An 18,129-nucleotide genomic window follows, 5' to 3' on the forward strand; every position below is an offset into this window, starting at 1 on the left:
TCCTTGGTCTAGCAAGTACATGTGAAGCCCCAAATCCATCACAACAAAAGTGTGACCTCAAGAAGATGGTGCCTTTGTAGCTCTTTCACCTTCTCTTCTGAAACCGATACAGCTCATGAGACTAAGCCAGCCTGAGCTAAGGTACCGCTTTCCCCCTCTGCTGATGGTTACCATCTCTCTGCCAAAAGGTCGCGTCCCTCAAAGGACAGCAGCCGAGAAGGCTGGGTGAGCGATCACCAGCGCAGTGGGGGAAGTCCACAATGGAAAGCGGTTGTCAGCGGGGAACTTCGGTAGGCGTTGTTAAGACAGAGGGCCAGTCGCCCACTAGTCCTGACTTAATGTCTCTCACTAACACATAGAAATCAAAAGCGGGATGTCAGCCTCAGCCTGGCAGAACAGGAACTATGTTCCCTTGCAACTGTAGCCATAAACAGACCGTTCTGCAACACCAGCTGATTGCTTTGTGCTTGAGGGATACCACGCATTTTAAATTCACTGTGGTGGAACTTTAAAAGCGGGAAGTTTGCATAGTAAGTCTTGCACATTTATATTTTATTGTGAACTTGGGTACCATCATTGCACCTTCTGTAATCAATCTGTCAAGTGAAGAGAGTAATATTGATTTCCCATTCTTCACTTGGCACTGGATGCTCATACCCACTGCAGGCTACAAACACTCTCTTTGCTCAGCTAACCTGTTATTTCAGTATTCGGAGCCAAAAGTAAGCAGGAAGTTGGGCATTTGGGCAGCTGTAGTCAGCTGGAGTAACTTCTTTAAGCAAACATCTTCACCTAGTCCTAAGGACAATTTTATCTCTTGATAGGTTTGCCACTGAGGAAGAAATTGAAATTGTACCTGTTTGCAGGCTGTACTGTTTGCTGCTGCTGTCAAGGCTGGCAATGCTACACCCTTACATTTTCCCATGGGATTGGAGAATTCTTTTGTGATATCTACTGTTATTCTGTGATCTCACGAAAATGATTGTTGGTTTTACACCATAATGGCTAGGAATCCTGGTCATAGAACAAGATCTCAAAGCTGATGTATAAATATATGGTCTACAAGGCTTACAAACTGCAGTTATAGGTTCTTCTACCAGTTCAAGTGAAATCAAGTTACTGAAGTTTAATGGGTTACTGCCTACCAGGTGAATTACACGTATGTTCTCAGGGATGGTGCAGTGAGATGACTGCGTTGAACTAAGAGCTCGCCCTTGCTGGAATGGGCTATCCTCTCTTTCCCCATGGACCTTCCCTCTTCCTTCCCTTTTTCTTGCAAGTTCTTGTGCTTCCATCCTTGGTGAAGTGATCCAGATCATAAAAGCAGCAAAAATGTTTCTTTCCCTTGGATCGGTTTCCTGCAGCCCCAGGGAGCTGAATCAGCTTACTGAGGGCTGAGCCGAGTGGCAGAGCTGGCATGAAGGAAGCTGTGGCCATGAGGGGCTGACAGTGCAAGAGGAGTAAAAAGAAGAGAGGAGCTGCATTAAAAAAAAAAAAAAAATTACTGTGGGATGATGAGATAGAAGGAACTGTGTCAGGGACCTTATGTAGAAAGAACCATTGAGATGGAGAATCATTAAGATGAGTTTTTCCAGGATCCTTGAAAACCTATCTGAATTGAAGAGAATACTAAAACTACAGGCCTAGTAAAATACCAGACTTGGGGTACCTTATCAACAGCATAAACAGGGTGAAAACCTAGGAGAAAAAAAAATAGTATTGTTTTGGCTGTGTTGAGTGAGAACTGTCTGAGTGCTAAGCAAGCACATAAGGTATCAAGCACAAGAAGCCTGATAAAAATTGAAAATGGTACCTTATGAAACCATCTTATCGATCTAGATTATAAATACATAAACAAATGCGGTCAGTCAGTCTTAACCACTTTTTTTTTCTGAAGGAGGGGAAACAAATCAAAGGTAAATCCTCTATCCTGTCAGAAAAGCACTAGCTATTCAGAAACGTGTAGGACACCACCCTTCTTTGGTGTGTTTCTTGGCATCATTTTATGGTAAAGCTTAGGGCAAAAAGAGGAATACCTCATCAGTTCACCCCCTATCAAACCGCAACACGTGTAGTGATTTGCAGGACTACCTAGACTTAGCACCAGGGCTTTAAAGACAGAGACTTGAGAGGAAAGCAAACCAGTGTGATTCAAGACACGACACAAACCGCGAAAAGGGTTAGAGGAGGAAACTCTGCGAGGAGTAAACTCCAAACCGCTTTTCCCAGGTTCTGCGCGCATTTCCCACTCCTGCAGGTGGGTCACACTGGAGACAAAAGCCTCAGCAAAACGGATCATCAGGTGCCCTGGTTTTCCTGTTTTCCAAAAAATAAAACCAAACCCACCCAGAGCAAAACTCCCTCTGTTCTTTCTTCGCACTTTTCGGGAGAGGCTGTAACGGAGGTCTCTCCTCCTGAGCGTTTCCCTGTCACAAAACAGGGTGCCACACCGCGGAGCATCCCCCCAAGGGCCGCCCGGGGCCGACAGCCCCGCCGGCACCCCGCGGAGCACCCAGCCGCCTTCCCCAGCCCCCGGCAGCCCCTCGCCCAGCCTGCCCCGCCGCCGGCACCGGGCCCCCCTCCCGCAGGGGCTCCCTAGGCTCTTGCGAGGGGGCTGCCGCTCCCCCCTGTCGGTGCTGCTGGCTCCTCGGAGGGGACGCGAGCCCCGGGCGGCATCGCCCAGCCCGGCCCGGCGGCAGCGGCGGGCGCGCCTGCGCTGGGCCGCGCCGCCGGGGGAGGCGGAGGCGGCCGAGGGGGACCCGGCGCTGGGTGACAGGCGGGGGCGCAGGGCCCGGCTCGGCCGCCCCTCTGCCCCCCCCCCCCCCGGCGCTGGGTGACACGGTGAGTAGCCCTGTGCTTCTCCTCCGCGGCGGCGGCCGGGAGGAGGGAGCCTGCTGCCCGCCCTCGGGCTGCCGTCCCCCCCCCCGCACCGAGCAGAAGGCGGCGGGGAGACAAAAGCGGACAAAGGAGGGGAGAGGCGCGTTCCGCCACCGGGGCGGGCGGGACTCGGCGGCCCCGCGTCTCCGCGGGCACGGGGGGCGCCCGGGCGGCCAGGTCGGCCGCGGGGTGCCGGCTCCCAGGGTGCCCGCGGCCGCCGCCCCGGCGTCGGCTTTGTTCCCCGCTCCTCCGCCCGCCGAGTTGTAGCGGGGGATTTATTCCAGCGTGTTTATTTTTAGGCTGGAAAATAAAAAGGCTTGGCGCGGCGACCTTTGCCTGCCGCACCCGGCGCCGGGTAAAAGGGCCGCCCCTGCTCCGGTGTCAGTCCGTGTGTTGTCCCCCGGGTCGCGGTGCCTCGGCCGGAGGTCGGGCGGGCGGGGAGGGGCTGCGCCGGGGCCGGCGGCTCTGACCCCCCGCGCTTGCTCTCCGCCCCGCAGATCGGCAGCGACCGCCCCGGAGCTCCTGTCACCGGCGGCGCGGACTGAGGAGGATGCGGGCGGCGGAGCGGCGGCAGCAGCGGCGCTCCCCGGCGGCGGGCGGGCTGGCCGCGGGGCCCCGGCGGGCGGCTGAGGGAGGAATGGAGCCACAAAGGACTTGGGCTGACACGTGCGGCGGGGCGGCCGGCGGCCGCGGCTAGGGCCACCCCCTCCCCTCCCTCCTCCCCTCCCCGCTATGCTGCGCTCCCGCCGGGCCCCTCAGCGCGCTCGACGCACGGCGGCGATGGAGCCGGCCGGGCTCCTCTGAGGCCGCGGCCGGACCCGGCATGGCCTCGTCGGGGATCCCGGCGCAGCGGCGCCCCGGGGCGGAGGAGCGGCCGGAGGCGGCGGTGGGGGGGGGCCGGGCGGAGGCGCCGCGCTGCCGCAGCCTGCCCGCGCTCGGCTCCCCCCTGGCGGCCGGGGGGGGCGGCGGCGGCGGCTCCCCGCCGAGCCCCGCTCCCGAGGACGGGCGGGCCGGGGCCGCCGGGCCCCCCGCCGCCGGCAGCGGGAGCTTCCCCCGGAGGGCGGCGCCCGGCCAAGGGGCGTCCCCGGGCCCCCCGCTGGCGCTGCGGCCGCCGGCGCTGCTGCTGGCGGGCCCCCCGGGCAGGGCGTGCCTGCGGGCCGTGCTGGCGGACTCGCGGTTCTTCTTGGTGTGCATGTGCTTCCTGACCTTCATCCAGTCCCTCATGGTCTCCGGCTACCTGAGCAGCGTCATCACCACCATTGAGCGGAGATACAGCCTCAAGAGCTCGGAGTCGGGGCTGCTGGTCAGCTGCTTCGACGTCGGGAGCCTGGTGGTGGTGGTCTTCATCAGCTACTTCGGGGGGCGCGGGCGGAGGCCTCTCTGGCTGGCCGTAGGGGGCTTTTTCATCGCCCTGGGGGCCGCGCTCTTCTCCTTACCTCACTTCATCTCCCCGCCGTACCAGATCCAGGAACTGAACTCCTCTGTCAGCAACGAGGGCTTGTGCGTGGCTGGCAACGGCACCACCAGGGAGCGTTGGGACTCGCCGGCCTGCCTCAAGGATTCCGGCGGGAACGACCACTCTCTCTACGTAGCTTTGTTCATTTGTGCCCAGATCCTCATTGGCATGGGCTCGACGCCCATCTATACCTTGGGACCAACCTACTTGGATGACAACGTCAAGAAGGAGAACGCGTCTCTGTACCTAGGTAAGGCATCTGAGTACCGCGGGGGCTTTGGAGGCTGAACCCCAGCCCCCTCCAAGGGACCAGTTACAGCTGCCTCTGCCCGGGTCCTTCTGAACAACCTCTGCGCTAAGCTTTCCTTCTCAAGGGAGCTTCCGAAGTAAAATTGCCGTGCTTCCCGATTCTAAAACACTTTTTTTCCTCATTCTTGTGGAGTGGTGAACAGTGGCGAGAGGTGAAGCGAAGGCAGCGTGCGTAACAGCGGCTGTACTCACACCCTCCCGCATGGGGACGGGACAGCAGAGGCGGCCGGCTTCCCTGACGCTCTTCAGCACTTGGCGTTAGCCGGTGACTTTTTCAGAAAGCAATGCTACATTTGCTGTGCCCCTGCAAGCTCCTTTTTTGCTAATACCGAAGCCATATATTTCTAACTTTTGGTCAGCATGCCTTTAGCCTGGAGTCTCCATGATTTTAGTGTTTTGTGAGCACTTTGATAGATTGTGGCATGCTTCGTTTTACTTTGCCAGCATTCGTTTAACGAGCGATGAATTCTGGCCGGCATCGGTGAATCATCTGGCAACTCTGGGTGGGTTAAAAAAAAGTTGATAAAATAGCAAGCAAAATCTGCAGGTTTAGGATCTCTGCTCATTTAGGAGCCAAATGAGAGCCTGATCTGGCACCTGGCTTTTGGCAGGTACCGACGGGTCTGCTGGTGGTCGTTCTTCGGATGGGGGAGAGGGGTTTCTCAGATAACCGGGTACTGAACTTGCGCGGAGTTTGAAGGCGGTAACAAACACCATACATTTCTGATAGTTTGTGTGATGCGTGAGAAGACTGTTCTCTGAATCTGCATTAGTATCTGACGTGATTCCGTAAGAAATGAACCTCACGTGCTGCTTCAAATTCCTTTCGAATAAGGAGAGGCACTCAGGGGGCTGAGAGAGCTGCCAAGGGGCTTGGGATGCTCAGCGCTACCATTTGCAGTTCAATTTACTTCGGCTTTACGATAACCGTGGAGATAATAATTCCGTGCCAAATAGGCGTGCGTGAAAGGAATGCAGTCGTGGGGGAGGTGTGCAATTACTTTATTAAGCAAAAGTAGTGATCTGGATCAGTATTTTTATTCGTTTTGACCTGTTCCTCAGCAATTCGCCCGTTCCCTGAAACGTTTTGAAGCCATGCACAGTCTGTGTGCAGCGTCTTGAGCCAGCCTGAGGCACTGCTGGTGTTTGGAAGGAGGGAGAGGTATTGTCTGTGTCTTTTCTGTTGTTTCCACAGCATGGCTAGTCTGTCCGATGAAATATTTGACAAAGTGTTTTCCCTCTCTCCCTCCCCTCTGAGAAAGGTTAAGTGGTATGGAAATCTAGATTAACCTGGCATCAAGTTTATTGGCAGTGTGAAAAAGCAAAGCATCTTGTTGCTGAGGTTAGTAACTACAGTTTGAAGTGGCAGAGAGGGGTCCGAGACGTTTGCATATAGATGATTTCAGACAGTCCTCAAAAACGTGGGAATAAAAGGAGATGGAAAGGCTGTGGGTGAGGAGTGAAGGGCAGAAGAGACGAACAGCGTGAGGGGAGGAAGAAGTCTTCACCAAAGGGGGAAGCAAGGTCAGCGGTCAGAAATCCTCGCTGTGCAGGAGGAGCGATGCCCACCGCTGCAGCGCTTCTAGCACGGGAAATAGTAATCAAGTGACTCAGGTAGCTTTTAATTGCGGCAAAGATCAGCCTTAAGGTTAACAAAAGTAAAAGACGCCAGCAGCTGTTGGAAGACTGTGTGTGACCCTGAAGCCGGGCGCTGAAGGCGGCTTTGATCTACGCTAGGAATATCCTCGCAGAGCTGGAGTTTGTATGTAGTGGTTCGGGAGAGTAAAGATGAGGTACCCAGCTACACTGTACCTGAAAAATTTATGCCTGTGATCTGATTGTGTCCACGGGGAGAAGAATTAAAATGAACACAAAGCGTGTTTAAACGTCGAGTGAAATGTAGCATCACCTCCTTTCAGTCTTTAAGCTGCTCGGGGTGAGAAGCAGCGTTGCTTGCCGTTGGAAAGCTTGGTATTATCTTTTTTAAATAGTGTGAAATTCTGAGTAAGCTTTTAGCTTGTTCAGGTTTGAATATTTACCTTGCTTTAGGCTTAGGCCAATGACTTTTTGAGGGGCAGGAAGAAGTCTGAGTTCCATGGAAAAAAAGAGGAAGAGCATTGTGTGGGACGTTGATGTGAGCAAGCATGCTTTTTTTGAGCTTCTCAGTGGCTTGGAATGTTTCATGTCCTCAAGGAGAGGGATTTGTGGGTGGCGGACAGCCCAGCCGGGCGTGGGGATGGGATAGGGGTGGCCAGGGCATGGTTCTGCCGGCTGCTGCACGTCTTGTGTTGTGCAGTGGCTGTTTCTCAAGGCAGTGTGGTTGTATTACTTGGGCAAAGTATGCAAGTGATGTCCAAAAATGTATAAATGTATGTATGCACGTAGGTATGAGCTAACAAAAAGTCTTGGAGTAAGCCATGGGAGTAGAGAAGCTTTGAAGAAAGCCCGGTGAAACAGATCCGACTCACACAGATCTATGTGTCTGAGTGAGGACAGTTAATTTAAAAAAAGTATCCTCTAACATAAAGTGGAAGGTCACTAATGTGTTTATTCGTAATCATGCTGGTGTTACATTCTACGTTGTTTTTCCAAAGAAATGTAACATATATAAAGACGTGTTCAGATGAGAAACATTTCTTGACGAGCTTGCACATGGTATAAGTTCCACCGAGCTGCAGCACCGAAGAGCTTTTCTACCCTGCGAGCGTGCCCGCTAATCGTAGGTCAGTAAAGCCCCCCTGAGTATCACTAATCCTGATTCTGCAAAAACTCACCTTATGTGGCTGTGGAAGCTATTTTATTTATTTTCCAAGTTAATCCAGCTCTGGGCTCGAGTGGCAATGACATATCCTCTTAAGTGTAGGCATGCAAGCTCAACGCGGACAGCTGTTTTAACATTCCTGGCTGGAAGTCCTGCTCTCAAAAAACATATTTGATGCTTACACATAGTCTCTTGGCTGCCCACACTGAAGTCCATCTGTCAGGGTGGCACGGCGCCAGTTGACAAGGTGGTATGTCATTTTTTAGTCGGACAAAGGTGCCAAGCAAGGATGTGTGTTTGGGCCGCCTGCATAGCAATGTGCGAGCTCACTCTTCAGCGGGATGTTTCTTCCTTGCGAAGGCAGTGGCACCTCCGGGTCGTCCTGCCACTTAAACCCAGCGGTGCTTTGATGCCCTGATGCTAGCTTTGAGAAAATGTATGACATCAGGCTTGGAAACAAGTTGTGATTGTAACAGGTGCCTAGGAAATGTAAGAACAGACTCCCTTAATCACAGATAATCCAAAATGGAAGTTGCACGCTTTCTGTAAAAACTGGGCGGCCACTCAGTTGTCTTTGTCCACTCCTAAAGTCTCTCCCTTCGGTGCTCGGCTGTACGGTAGCATGTCTGTCGACAGCTCCCTGATGTGTACAGGATCCCCTTTCAATTAATTAATTAATTAAATTAATTGCAATTTAATTTGGAGTCAAATTGGACTTCATGAATCTTTGTTTTGTACTCTTGATGGTGTTTCTGCTACTTGTCAAATTCTAGCACTTAAACACAGTGTATTTTTTCTAAACAATGTGGGTTTTTTTGTAGGGATCCAATAGTTTGTCTTGAATGTGAGTTTACCTTGTGTTTGTATCACGAATTTTAAAAGCAGTTCCTTAAAATTAACTGTGGCACTTGGAAAAGGAAGTTTTATTAGTGGCATTACAGTGCCTGAATAATTTTTAAATATTTTGCTTCTTTTGCAAGTGGATATTGTGATAAAAAAGGAATTTACTTATTAGTATTTGAATTGAATTGAATTACTTATAATTTATTTGAAAATTTATTTTGAAAATTCACAGATAGAAAGTCACTGTAAGGTTTTACAGAAATATTACATTAATGAAAATACTTAAGCATTCAGGAATGGCTTTCACCAGTACCCCCAGAAAAATGACTAGTGGATGAATTAGTCATTGGGCTAAGGATATTTTATTTCAGTTTCCAGAATGCTATAGGCTGGTTAGGGTATGTTATGAGAAAAGGGTCTAAGTCAGTTTAATTTCATGCAGACTCTCCATAGTTCTGGGAACAAACCGGAATTACAAAATCCAAAGATTAAGCTTTTATGTGGTAAGAGCTGAAAAATTGGATAAACCTGTGGAAATGGGGTTGATGCAGATAATGACTTGAGAGCCAGGGAAGTAAAATCCTTTCCTAACCTGGAAAAAGGGTAAATATTTAGACTAGTTTCAAAAGTATCTTGGACTTTAGCTTTGTTTTCCTGAGGATCATGTGTGGGTTGCTGTTTCTAGCGTTAGGTAAACCATTTATCTGTGACTATATTCTACTTGGAAATTGCCTGCTTACCAGTGTTTTACAGTTGGATGCTTTGTGTAGCCCTTGTCTTTTACAGACTTCTCCAAAGCCTGTATATATGTTGATTGTATTTATTGTATTTCTAATCAAATCTACCCCTATATCCACATCCCACCTGGAAGGAAGGGGCAGGAGGAGTAGCTTCACGAACTCCATCAGAAACCCACTGCCTCTGCCCTCTGGGTCCCAGGGCAGAGTCCAGCTGTGGAATGAGCTGGGCCTCCATAACGTGGTGTTGCCTGCGTGTTGGCACGGGAAGCACTGGGTTTTTGTGCCGCTTTGATTGATTCGTTGTGGTCTGGCCGCTTCTGGGGTTACAGATGCTGCTGGAGGACAGGAGCTGGAGCCTGCAGAGGGCTTTGGGACCTCTGTTTGGATGCTGCAAGATCACTGAGGTTTTCCAAGGAGGGATCAACTTTCTAGCTGAACAGGAGGGACCATCTGGAAGCAGTGAAATGGCTGACCAGCATTTCATTTTATTGTCATCATTCAGTGTATGACCACTTGTGGTTTACATTGAATACGCCTCCTGCTACCCGATATCTGGAAGGCTGGTTTCCTACAGGGTTTTCTCAGCATTGATCCTTAGAGTTGGTAAACCCTACAGACATAGTACATTTATTTTTACAGCATGCCTGTGAGGAGGCAGGATTTTATGAATAAAAAATTGAAGCAAAAGGGCATGTTCGCCAGCTTGCTGTATTTCTCTTGTAAAAGAGCAGTGTGCTGAGCTTATTCCTCAATTAGAGGGTTTTAGTTTATCTGCCTGAAAGCCACATCTTGGTTTATCCATAGGCTAACAGTAGGACTTGGCCCATCAGCAGTCTTTTTTGTACAAATACACGCTTGCTTTGTTTGCACACGGAGCTGGGCAGAGGTGGCTGCAGACTGAGTGCACTGTGCTCCCGGCTGGGCGTACGGAGCAGCTTGGGATGCAGGTGAAGTGACTGCAGGTCTGTTTCTGCACATGGGTTGTACTGTTTTCCCACACAGCTGAGTTAGCACTCAGAGGGTTCAGTATTGTGCTTCTCTGGCATTTCTGTGGCATCTTTTTTGTTAAAACGCTGATCAGGCAGCAGGCATGGTTCCTAATAATTATTTAAAGTAGCACTATGCAATTTTATTGCCCTTTCCTGTAGCTGAGGAGATAAAAAGATAAATTTTACTTTTCTTCTCCACTTTAGTCTCCTGCTCCATAGGTGTACTGATATTTTTTTTTTTCATAGTAAAATCCTAGATGTGTTTTTTTTTTAGGCATTTAGAGAAGGCGGGTTCTGTGTCGGGGTAAGCAATGTGTACGTATGATGTGTTCCATGAAAGGTGGGGGCAGGCTTTCCTCAGAAGTTTTCTGCCTGCGGGGTTTAATGTCTGAGTGATACACCTTCACTTGCTCTGCCAGTGTCGTGTCCCGTGGGGATGCTTTCTGCATCTCTCCTGTTGTGTCCTTGCCGTGAGCTACGGCATAGTTCACAAGCGGCTGTATTGAGAAAGCGTCACTTGAAGTAACTGGCAAAATGAGCTTTGCCCGTCTGAGGAGCAAGAAGAGTCTTACGCACATGTCTCTTTCCTTTTGTATTAAAGGAGAAAAACTGGGTTGCATCCAGGGGTCTGAAACTCACTGAAGTCCCAGGCCCAGTTGTTTTCCTTGCTTAGCATTTCTCAAAATGCTTAGCATTTTGTTTCTGAGACTGATGGTGCCCTTTTCACCTGCTCGAGCTTGAGAATGGTGTTTTCTTGGGAAGCAGCTCCTTTCTTCTCTGGCAAGTGTCTAAACCTGCCTCAGTCCCTGGAGAAGCTTGGAAACTTAGATGTGAAAGTGGCCTTTAAGTAACAGCTTGTTTGTCCCTCTCCCAGGAGCCGAAGGCTTGGGATCTCGTGTCTGATTACCTCGGGGCTGGAAACTGTAGCTGTCTGCTGGATACCCTGACTATTTTGTAAAGGGTCGCCATAACTACTCCGGTAGCAAGTGGGTTAGAGATGCTTTGTGTTTCTTGCGTTTTCCCTTAAGTCTCATTCGGTGGCGGCCTCACCTGGGAGGGTTTAATTGCTGTGAAAGCACTTATGCGGTCAAAAGAGAGGAGATGGGATTTCTCTGTACCAGCATTCAAAGATACATAGGTTTGTGTCTCGGCTGTGCAGGCAACATGGGTGGTTAAATAAACTAGGCTCAACCTGCCGTTTCCCCGTGAAGGCCAGCGTCTAAAAATTCTGATTTTTGAAGTAGGTGAATGGATTTCATCCATGGATTTTAAAAGAGCGGAAAAGTAACTCAATCATATTAGACTCTTTAGTCTCACGCTCTCTTTTTAATCCTAATTTAAGTCTTTTTTCATCCTGATAGTACTTTTAAAACCTTTATTACTTGGGAAGCATGAACTCAGTTTTCCTTTTTTGTCATTTTTACATGCATTCCTTACTTCTTTTGAAAATCATCGAGAAGTTACTGTGCAAAAATGGCACATATTTCAGCAGGTCCCCTCTGGCAGTTGTTGCCTGTGTTGACTGTAGGGGTCAAAGTAAGTGTTAGCTCTGTCTCGCGCTGCTGATGGGTGGGACGCTGCCACATGGACTCTGCAGGCAGGGCAAGCCCACTGCCTGCCTTCCTGTGAATCATTGCCACAGCTGTCAAAATTTCATCTCCAAGCCCAAGGGTGCCCGTTCAAACCCCTCAGCAGCTACGGAGGATGCTGGGAGGTGTTAGGGCTGTAATCTGAAGGCGCTGAAGCGGCACAGTCGAAATGTTTTGCCCGGGGGACTTCTAGAAGTGAGGACTCTGGACAAGAAGCAAGGGACTCTCTTGGCCTTCTGAGTCCTGGTGTCCATGCTTTTTACTCAAGCAGCACGGCTCAATGGGACTATTTGGGCATGCGGGCTGGAGCTAGCAAAGTCTACAGCGGCAGATGACTCTGGTTGCATGCAAACTAGTTTTGCTTGAGTCAGCCACATCCATACCCCAACTCCTTCCAAGTGCCCAGAAAAAAACAGGACATTTCCCATGTCGGGAAAGAATGTCAGCATCCGGCAACATGGAGAAGTATGGGCTCTGTCCTGCTTTGCTGCTGAACAGTTGGGAGTTTGGGCATCTGTTGTGCTGTCACATGGCCAGAAATTCAGACACGCTGCATGGCATTAGTGAGAGAGCTAACGAACCCGGGTCTTTCCTCTTTCCTTTTCTTCATCCTTCTCTTCTGCCGAAGTGAATTTGTTCTTCCTTGAGAAATCAGGTAGTGTGAACACAGAAACTCAAGTGTTATTTTATGCTGCTGTTACACCTGATAAGCTGAAAGCACGAATTCTCATGTAGGCAAACAGCTTACTTGGCGGCAAAGACACATTACACTGGTGGAAAACATTGTACTCTGGTATGAATTACATTTTAACTAGTCTCATGGTGAGTTTGGAGGAGATGCAATTGGAAAAAACATGTATATTTTTACTTGTAATTTGAATGAGCAAATACGAAAATTAATCAAAGAAAAGAAACATGAACTGTATCACATGAAGTACTTGCAAAATAGTACTGCATGTCCACTAATTGTATGCTCCTGTGCTGTTTGTCTTTCATCCTCTTCTCCATTCTCAATACAGGCTCGCTTTCTTTTCGTTAGCTTGCTGGGATATTTTTTGGTTGCTCCCATTTTTTTCCTTGCATATAAGGATAGTAACACTTTCTTTGCCTTGTGCCATGCACAGTAGGACCTCAATCTGACTGTTACCCTTTGCACATTTTATTTTTGGTGCTTATAGAATTACAATGAAAGCCTCCATAGTGTCTCGGGATTGATTTTCGTGAAGTCCAGTGCTGACCTGAAACCAGATACCATCTCCTCAGTTGTTTGAATTTAGTAAGCTTGTGTAAATTAGCAACCACTTTGCGTATTTATCTGTCTGGTTTCACATGGCTCCTTCTAAGTGATAAAAAGTAGATCCTTGATGGATTCTCCTGTGGTTGTATCCTTTCCTTTCTAGATTAAGATATCATCTAGAGTCAGAATATCTCAGATAATCCATGTATTAGCTGCGTGTATCTTCTGATAGATGCGTTGCTAGCCATAGCATGGTATTTGCTGTTTCATGCACAAGTTGTACTTTACCCCAGTGTTTGTCACAGATTTGTTCACAGTGCTTTACTTCAGGTATCATGTTGGTACTCAAAGGTGCCAGTGAGCTCCTCAAGGACGACACCTTGGTTCCCACTGCTGTTTTTCAGGCCCTGGTTAGATTAAAATCTAAGTACCTGAGCTCCCCAGCAGTCCTTTTAAGAAATGCGTTTTTAAACCAAAGTAGATAGTGAAATAGTTGTGAGCACTCTGTGGTGGCTGCTAACCTGCAATTACTCCAACAGAACATGTTAAGCAAGCCTCATTTGTGTGTAAATATATCTAAAGGAAATGCTCTAAGATATTATCTGATGTTGCTGTGTGTTAAGCTTTCCATGTACTTAGAGAGAAATTGCTGTATTTAGCTGAAAAGTTGACTGAGCAGATTTTACTAGGTGTAAGACAGCTGAAAACACTACCTCTACCATCAGAGGTCCCAAAGGAATCAGCTCATAGGCTCAGAGGTCAAAACCATGTGCAATTCATGAGCAGAATACCCTGAGGATGTTGGCTAGATGGGATTTTTCAGCTGAAGAAAAACCAGGAAAGGTGAAGGAGAAGGGTAGGTTTGGTGCCAGCGGTGTGGGACCAGCAGTGCTCTTCTCTGGTGTGGTCCAGAGTGGTGGGGGGCACAGCAAGAAGCGACTCTGGGCCTGGGGGCACCTGCTGGGGCTGCTTCCAGGTGGAGCCCATGGGAAGGAGTGAAGATGCTGCTCTAAGTGTCTGTGGAGTCCAGCAAAGCCCGTGGCAAGGCCAGGGAGTTTTGGAGATGGAGACAACAGGGAACCTTTGCTTCTGCCCACACTTTTCTTCCCTCCAGCCCGGCATTTCCCACTTTTTCCCGACATGCCTCTCCATGCCATCCGTCAATCCCTGCCACTTCAGTAGTTGGAGTTTAAAAAATAATAGCAAAATAGCTTGCCCCTTTGTGATTTTTAATCTGAATTTACGTTTCCGTTTGTTACTTCATCCCAGTGAGTGAAGAAGAGGTTTAATAGAGAGTATAACCTTTTGGAGTGCAAGTAGCTTCAGTAATAAACCTCCCACTCCTAAAAGTAAAAAAATTTGCAGAAGACCACTATATAATATTAGAATCTGTGATTTTGGTAAACATGATGGGCAATTTATATCAAGTTGATTTAATACAGCTGTCTAGTGATAGAAATAGTGAGGGGATCCCTAGGGAAATTTTGCAGTCATGGGGGAATATGGATAACATATGAGCTTTTGAGTCTGCGATAGGTAGTCCTGATGCACACAAATCCAGGCATTTATCTGGTAGGTTATATAATTGACCTAAACCAGGAATTTCAGAAAATTAATTTCTTCTGCTAATAGCATGACTGAGGGCAGGAAGTGGGATTTTGGGGTTGTCTGAAACAAGTAGGTGTTAGTTCGTTACCACACCTGCATTGTGTAACTTGAGGAATATTGGTCCTGTTCTATACAGAGAGTAAAAAGGCTCTGAACTCAGCATGGCGTCATTGACATGTAATGCCATAACCATAAACAATTTTTCAAAGACAGAGCTCAGGACTGAATGGATGCTTGAAGGAAGAGCTGTACTCTAAATTATAGTTCCCAAGTAGCAATTGCACTCTCCTGATATATGGAAGCTCTGTATGTTCATTGACATCAGTGACTGAATATTTTAACGGGACAGTGATTATAATGGAAAAGATGTAGCTGGCTGGTGTGAAATCCTTTGGCTGCAGAAGCAAAGTAAGCAATGATATCCCTATGTCTACTCTCATGGCTTCCCCAAAAGCGCTGGGAGAAGGAAGGTGAGCACTTCTGAAGAGTATGCTCTGCATTTAGGAGTACCTCTGTTCCTGAGACTATGCAGAAGTATAAAAAAAGACTTTTCTTCATTAGCTTTTGCTCCTTGCCTTACTTGATATTTGCTAGCAATTGATTTTTAGTTTGATTAGGACATTTTTTATGCTTACTGAGTTTATGGGTTATGACTGTCCAAAGCTGGAGCTCCAGTTTTGGATGTTTACAACCCATGAACTGAATAAGCTGCATCTTTGGACACTCAGAAGCAAGTAGGACAAGACAGCAAGTAGGGAGGCATTTCTCCTTGAAAGGAAAAATAATAAGACTGGGTAAGGCTACTGCACCCAAGCATTTGTGATAATTAAGTGAAGATCAGCTGCCTATAAGAAAGGAGGTAAAGCTGTTTGACTAGTATTTGCCAGGTCAGTTAATGCCAAAGGAGTTGAAAAGAGCTTTTAAATCTGATGAGTCAGAAGCCCTGGGCACGTACGTGCCTTTCCAGCCTATGATAAGGTTACAAGATTTAATTTACCAGAGAAAAATAGAGGAATGTACAAACTAACATGATTTTAAGAGTTCCTACACTGAAGTCATTAGAGCAGCTATTACTCCTTTCGGTAGGTAGTAATATTTTAAGTATTTGAATAAGGTAAAAATGGGCTGTTTATGATCGGATAGATCTATAAGTAACTTCCCTTCATCTTTATTCCCCTCTTCATCTGCCTCTGCATCTCCACACTCCAAATTTAAGTCCTACAAAAAGAAGAGCTTGCTGTGGGTCTGATGCAGTGTAATGCTTGCAAGAAACCCCCATGTTTTAATTCTCAGAGTTGTACTGCGTATTTGTGCACATCTTGAGTATTCCAAAGGCTGAAGAAGGGATCTATCATATGTCACAGTTTCAGGGTGCGTGAGAAATGACATCTCATAGTTTGCCCAAGTCGGCATACTGAAATATTTTGCTAACTGTTAGGTCAAGGTTGACCACTTTCCTGTAGGAGGAAGAGATATAACTGGTCCAGACAGTGAGAGGGCTGCTGAATGGTCATGGTAGAATAGTTTGGTAGCCATGAGGTTTATGTTAGCAGATAGGTATCATACACTGTGATCTAGCTGCATTTTGTTTGAGTTGTGCCTAACAGGAAAAAAATGGTGCAGTGTATTAGGAATGCAGTGAATTTCCCTTGTCTGGTTTAGTAAGATGCTCAGATCAGTTATTTTGTGGTCTGAGCGTTAGGATTTCTCCAAAGTACAGATGCTGGGCTGAGCAACTCTGCTAGTGCTGGATTAATCACAGTTTGTGTGGCCTGTCTGGAGATACTAGAAGAATTAGTAGAGTAGCATCAGAAGACACGCTAGCATAACGCTTGTGACTGTGTCAGAGAGTCCCTGGATGCTCTTGGGACTGCTGTCTGCTGCTTTTCTACTCAATCAGGATACTGAGTTTCAGGAGCAGCGTGGTTATTTTTGTGTGCAGAGGACTGAAAGATAATACAACAATTCTGCCCTTAATTTAGGCTGTGTTTCACTCCTGTTAAATTGAAAGCAAAAGACTTGTTGACTTTTTTGCTTTTCCCTCCTCATTTTCTCGAGTAGCAAAATGGTGTGGAGCTCAGGGAACTGGCAGCTGGTGATTTTCTGATGTGGGAGATTTGACTTGAAGAATATACGCGTGGGTGTGATGATACAAGGCAGCCTCTTCGTACAACCCCTTGGTGATGTGCTGTATACTCTTGTTATACATAGTGCCAAAATAGACAGTAATCCTCTTACGTGGGATTGGGAAGCAAGTAATAATAGAGCACAAGTCAATGTCATCAGTTCAGAGCTGGTTTTTTGATAAACACATTTGTCATTTGTATCTCCTAGATTCTTTAGTACTTCTTAATCTTTATGTTAACTAAGTCCTCTCCAGATGCAAATGTTAATGTTTCACAGTTGTAATGTCAGCAGCAATCAAGACCTTTCTATTAATCTTTGTAATTGATGCACTTGCTTTAAAAAGGCCACAGAGATTTTGAGTTTTATAATTAAGCTCATTTCCTAATATGAAAAATTCAGATGACGAAAAACTGTAAGATCACTTAGTCTGCATAAAACGTTTCAGCCGTCTTACGAGGCACCCTGACAAGATCTGAAACAATCAGAGTTGCTGTCTGCAGGCTGTTCATCCCATTTAGCAAACGTGAAGTTGGCTGCTGTGCAGCAGGGCAGGCGCAGTAAGCGTGTGCTGGAGGAGAGAAGCAATTAGCTCTACAGCAAGCGCAGTCAGAGGAGAAACGACGGTCTGGAGGCGTTTAATTAATACTGATGCTTTTGTGCTTATGGAGGCCAGAGTCATGATAGGTTACTGCTGCCTTGGTCTTGTGGTTCTGGAGTCTGACATCTAGTGAACGTTGTATTTAGAAAAGCTTTACAGAAAAGTTAATAAATCACAACTAACGATAGGCACATCCATATTCCCTCTGAAGATAATACGGTACACCTGATATTGAATGGGGGTGGGATCTGATATGTAAAGCTTTTTCATTTTTAAACAGATAACAAGTCCTCTTAGGATTTTTGTACCAAATTTATTTAAGTAATCTGAAATAATGAAAATATATGTGGTGTATTAAACATTGGTCAAGTTACCAAACCAGTCAGGGGAAAATAAAACAGGGTTTCTTTTCTATTGTGAAAACAGTTTGAGCACAGGTATCACTTTTATTAATCTGAGTTTGATGACAATGGTCCTTTTGATGGAAAAATGTTTAGCCAACAGTGTATACTTATTTGCATAGCTTGCCATTTTGAGATGTGTTTTGCTCTTTCATTCTCAATTCTTATTATTCATTTTAATTTCCATTTATTCTTGGGTAGAAAATATAAGTAATGCCCCATTTGGTTTGAAGACCACTGTCTGTGTAACTCTTCTTGCTCCTGTTTTCATCCAGTATGTTGTTCAAGACGTATTTATACTCCAGTAGGCTGGAGAGTACAAATTTTTCCATTTGCTCCCACTGAGAATACCAGCTCTGTGGCTTCAGGCTTACCTGTTTTGACATTTTGTAAATGTTTCCCTGATGGATTTCAGCAGTGCACATAAATAAAAGGATGATCTCTGCGATGATTTTCTCTTTGTGCAGGAGCACTAGTATAATCCAGTTTGAGGCGTACTTGTAATCACAGACAATTTGGATAACTGTAAGGGGTCATCCACAGACTTTTCAGTTTTGGTTAGAGTTTGCCTGTGTTTAGGTAACCCTATGTCGC

The 18,129-nt window shown here is 47.2% G+C and overlaps 1 protein-coding gene across 1 annotated transcript in view; it reads left to right on the forward strand.

Annotated features, from left to right (window-relative positions):
• Positions 1-3,700: 3,700 nt before the first annotated feature.
• The window catches only part of SLCO5A1 (solute carrier organic anion transporter family member 5A1), an 89,464-nt gene continuing 75,035 nt past the window's right edge, over positions 3,701-18,129 (forward strand). Inside the window, exon 1 of the mRNA XM_009940532.2 lies at positions 3,701-4,583. Coding sequence (XP_009938834.2) covers positions 3,701-4,583 — 883 coding nt within the window. The remainder of the gene's footprint in view (positions 4,584-18,129) is intronic.

This window comes from Opisthocomus hoazin, chromosome 3 (genome assembly GCF_030867145.1).
Source record: "Opisthocomus hoazin isolate bOpiHoa1 chromosome 3, bOpiHoa1.hap1, whole genome shotgun sequence".
Taxonomy (NCBI): Eukaryota; Metazoa; Chordata; class Aves; order Opisthocomiformes; family Opisthocomidae; genus Opisthocomus; species Opisthocomus hoazin.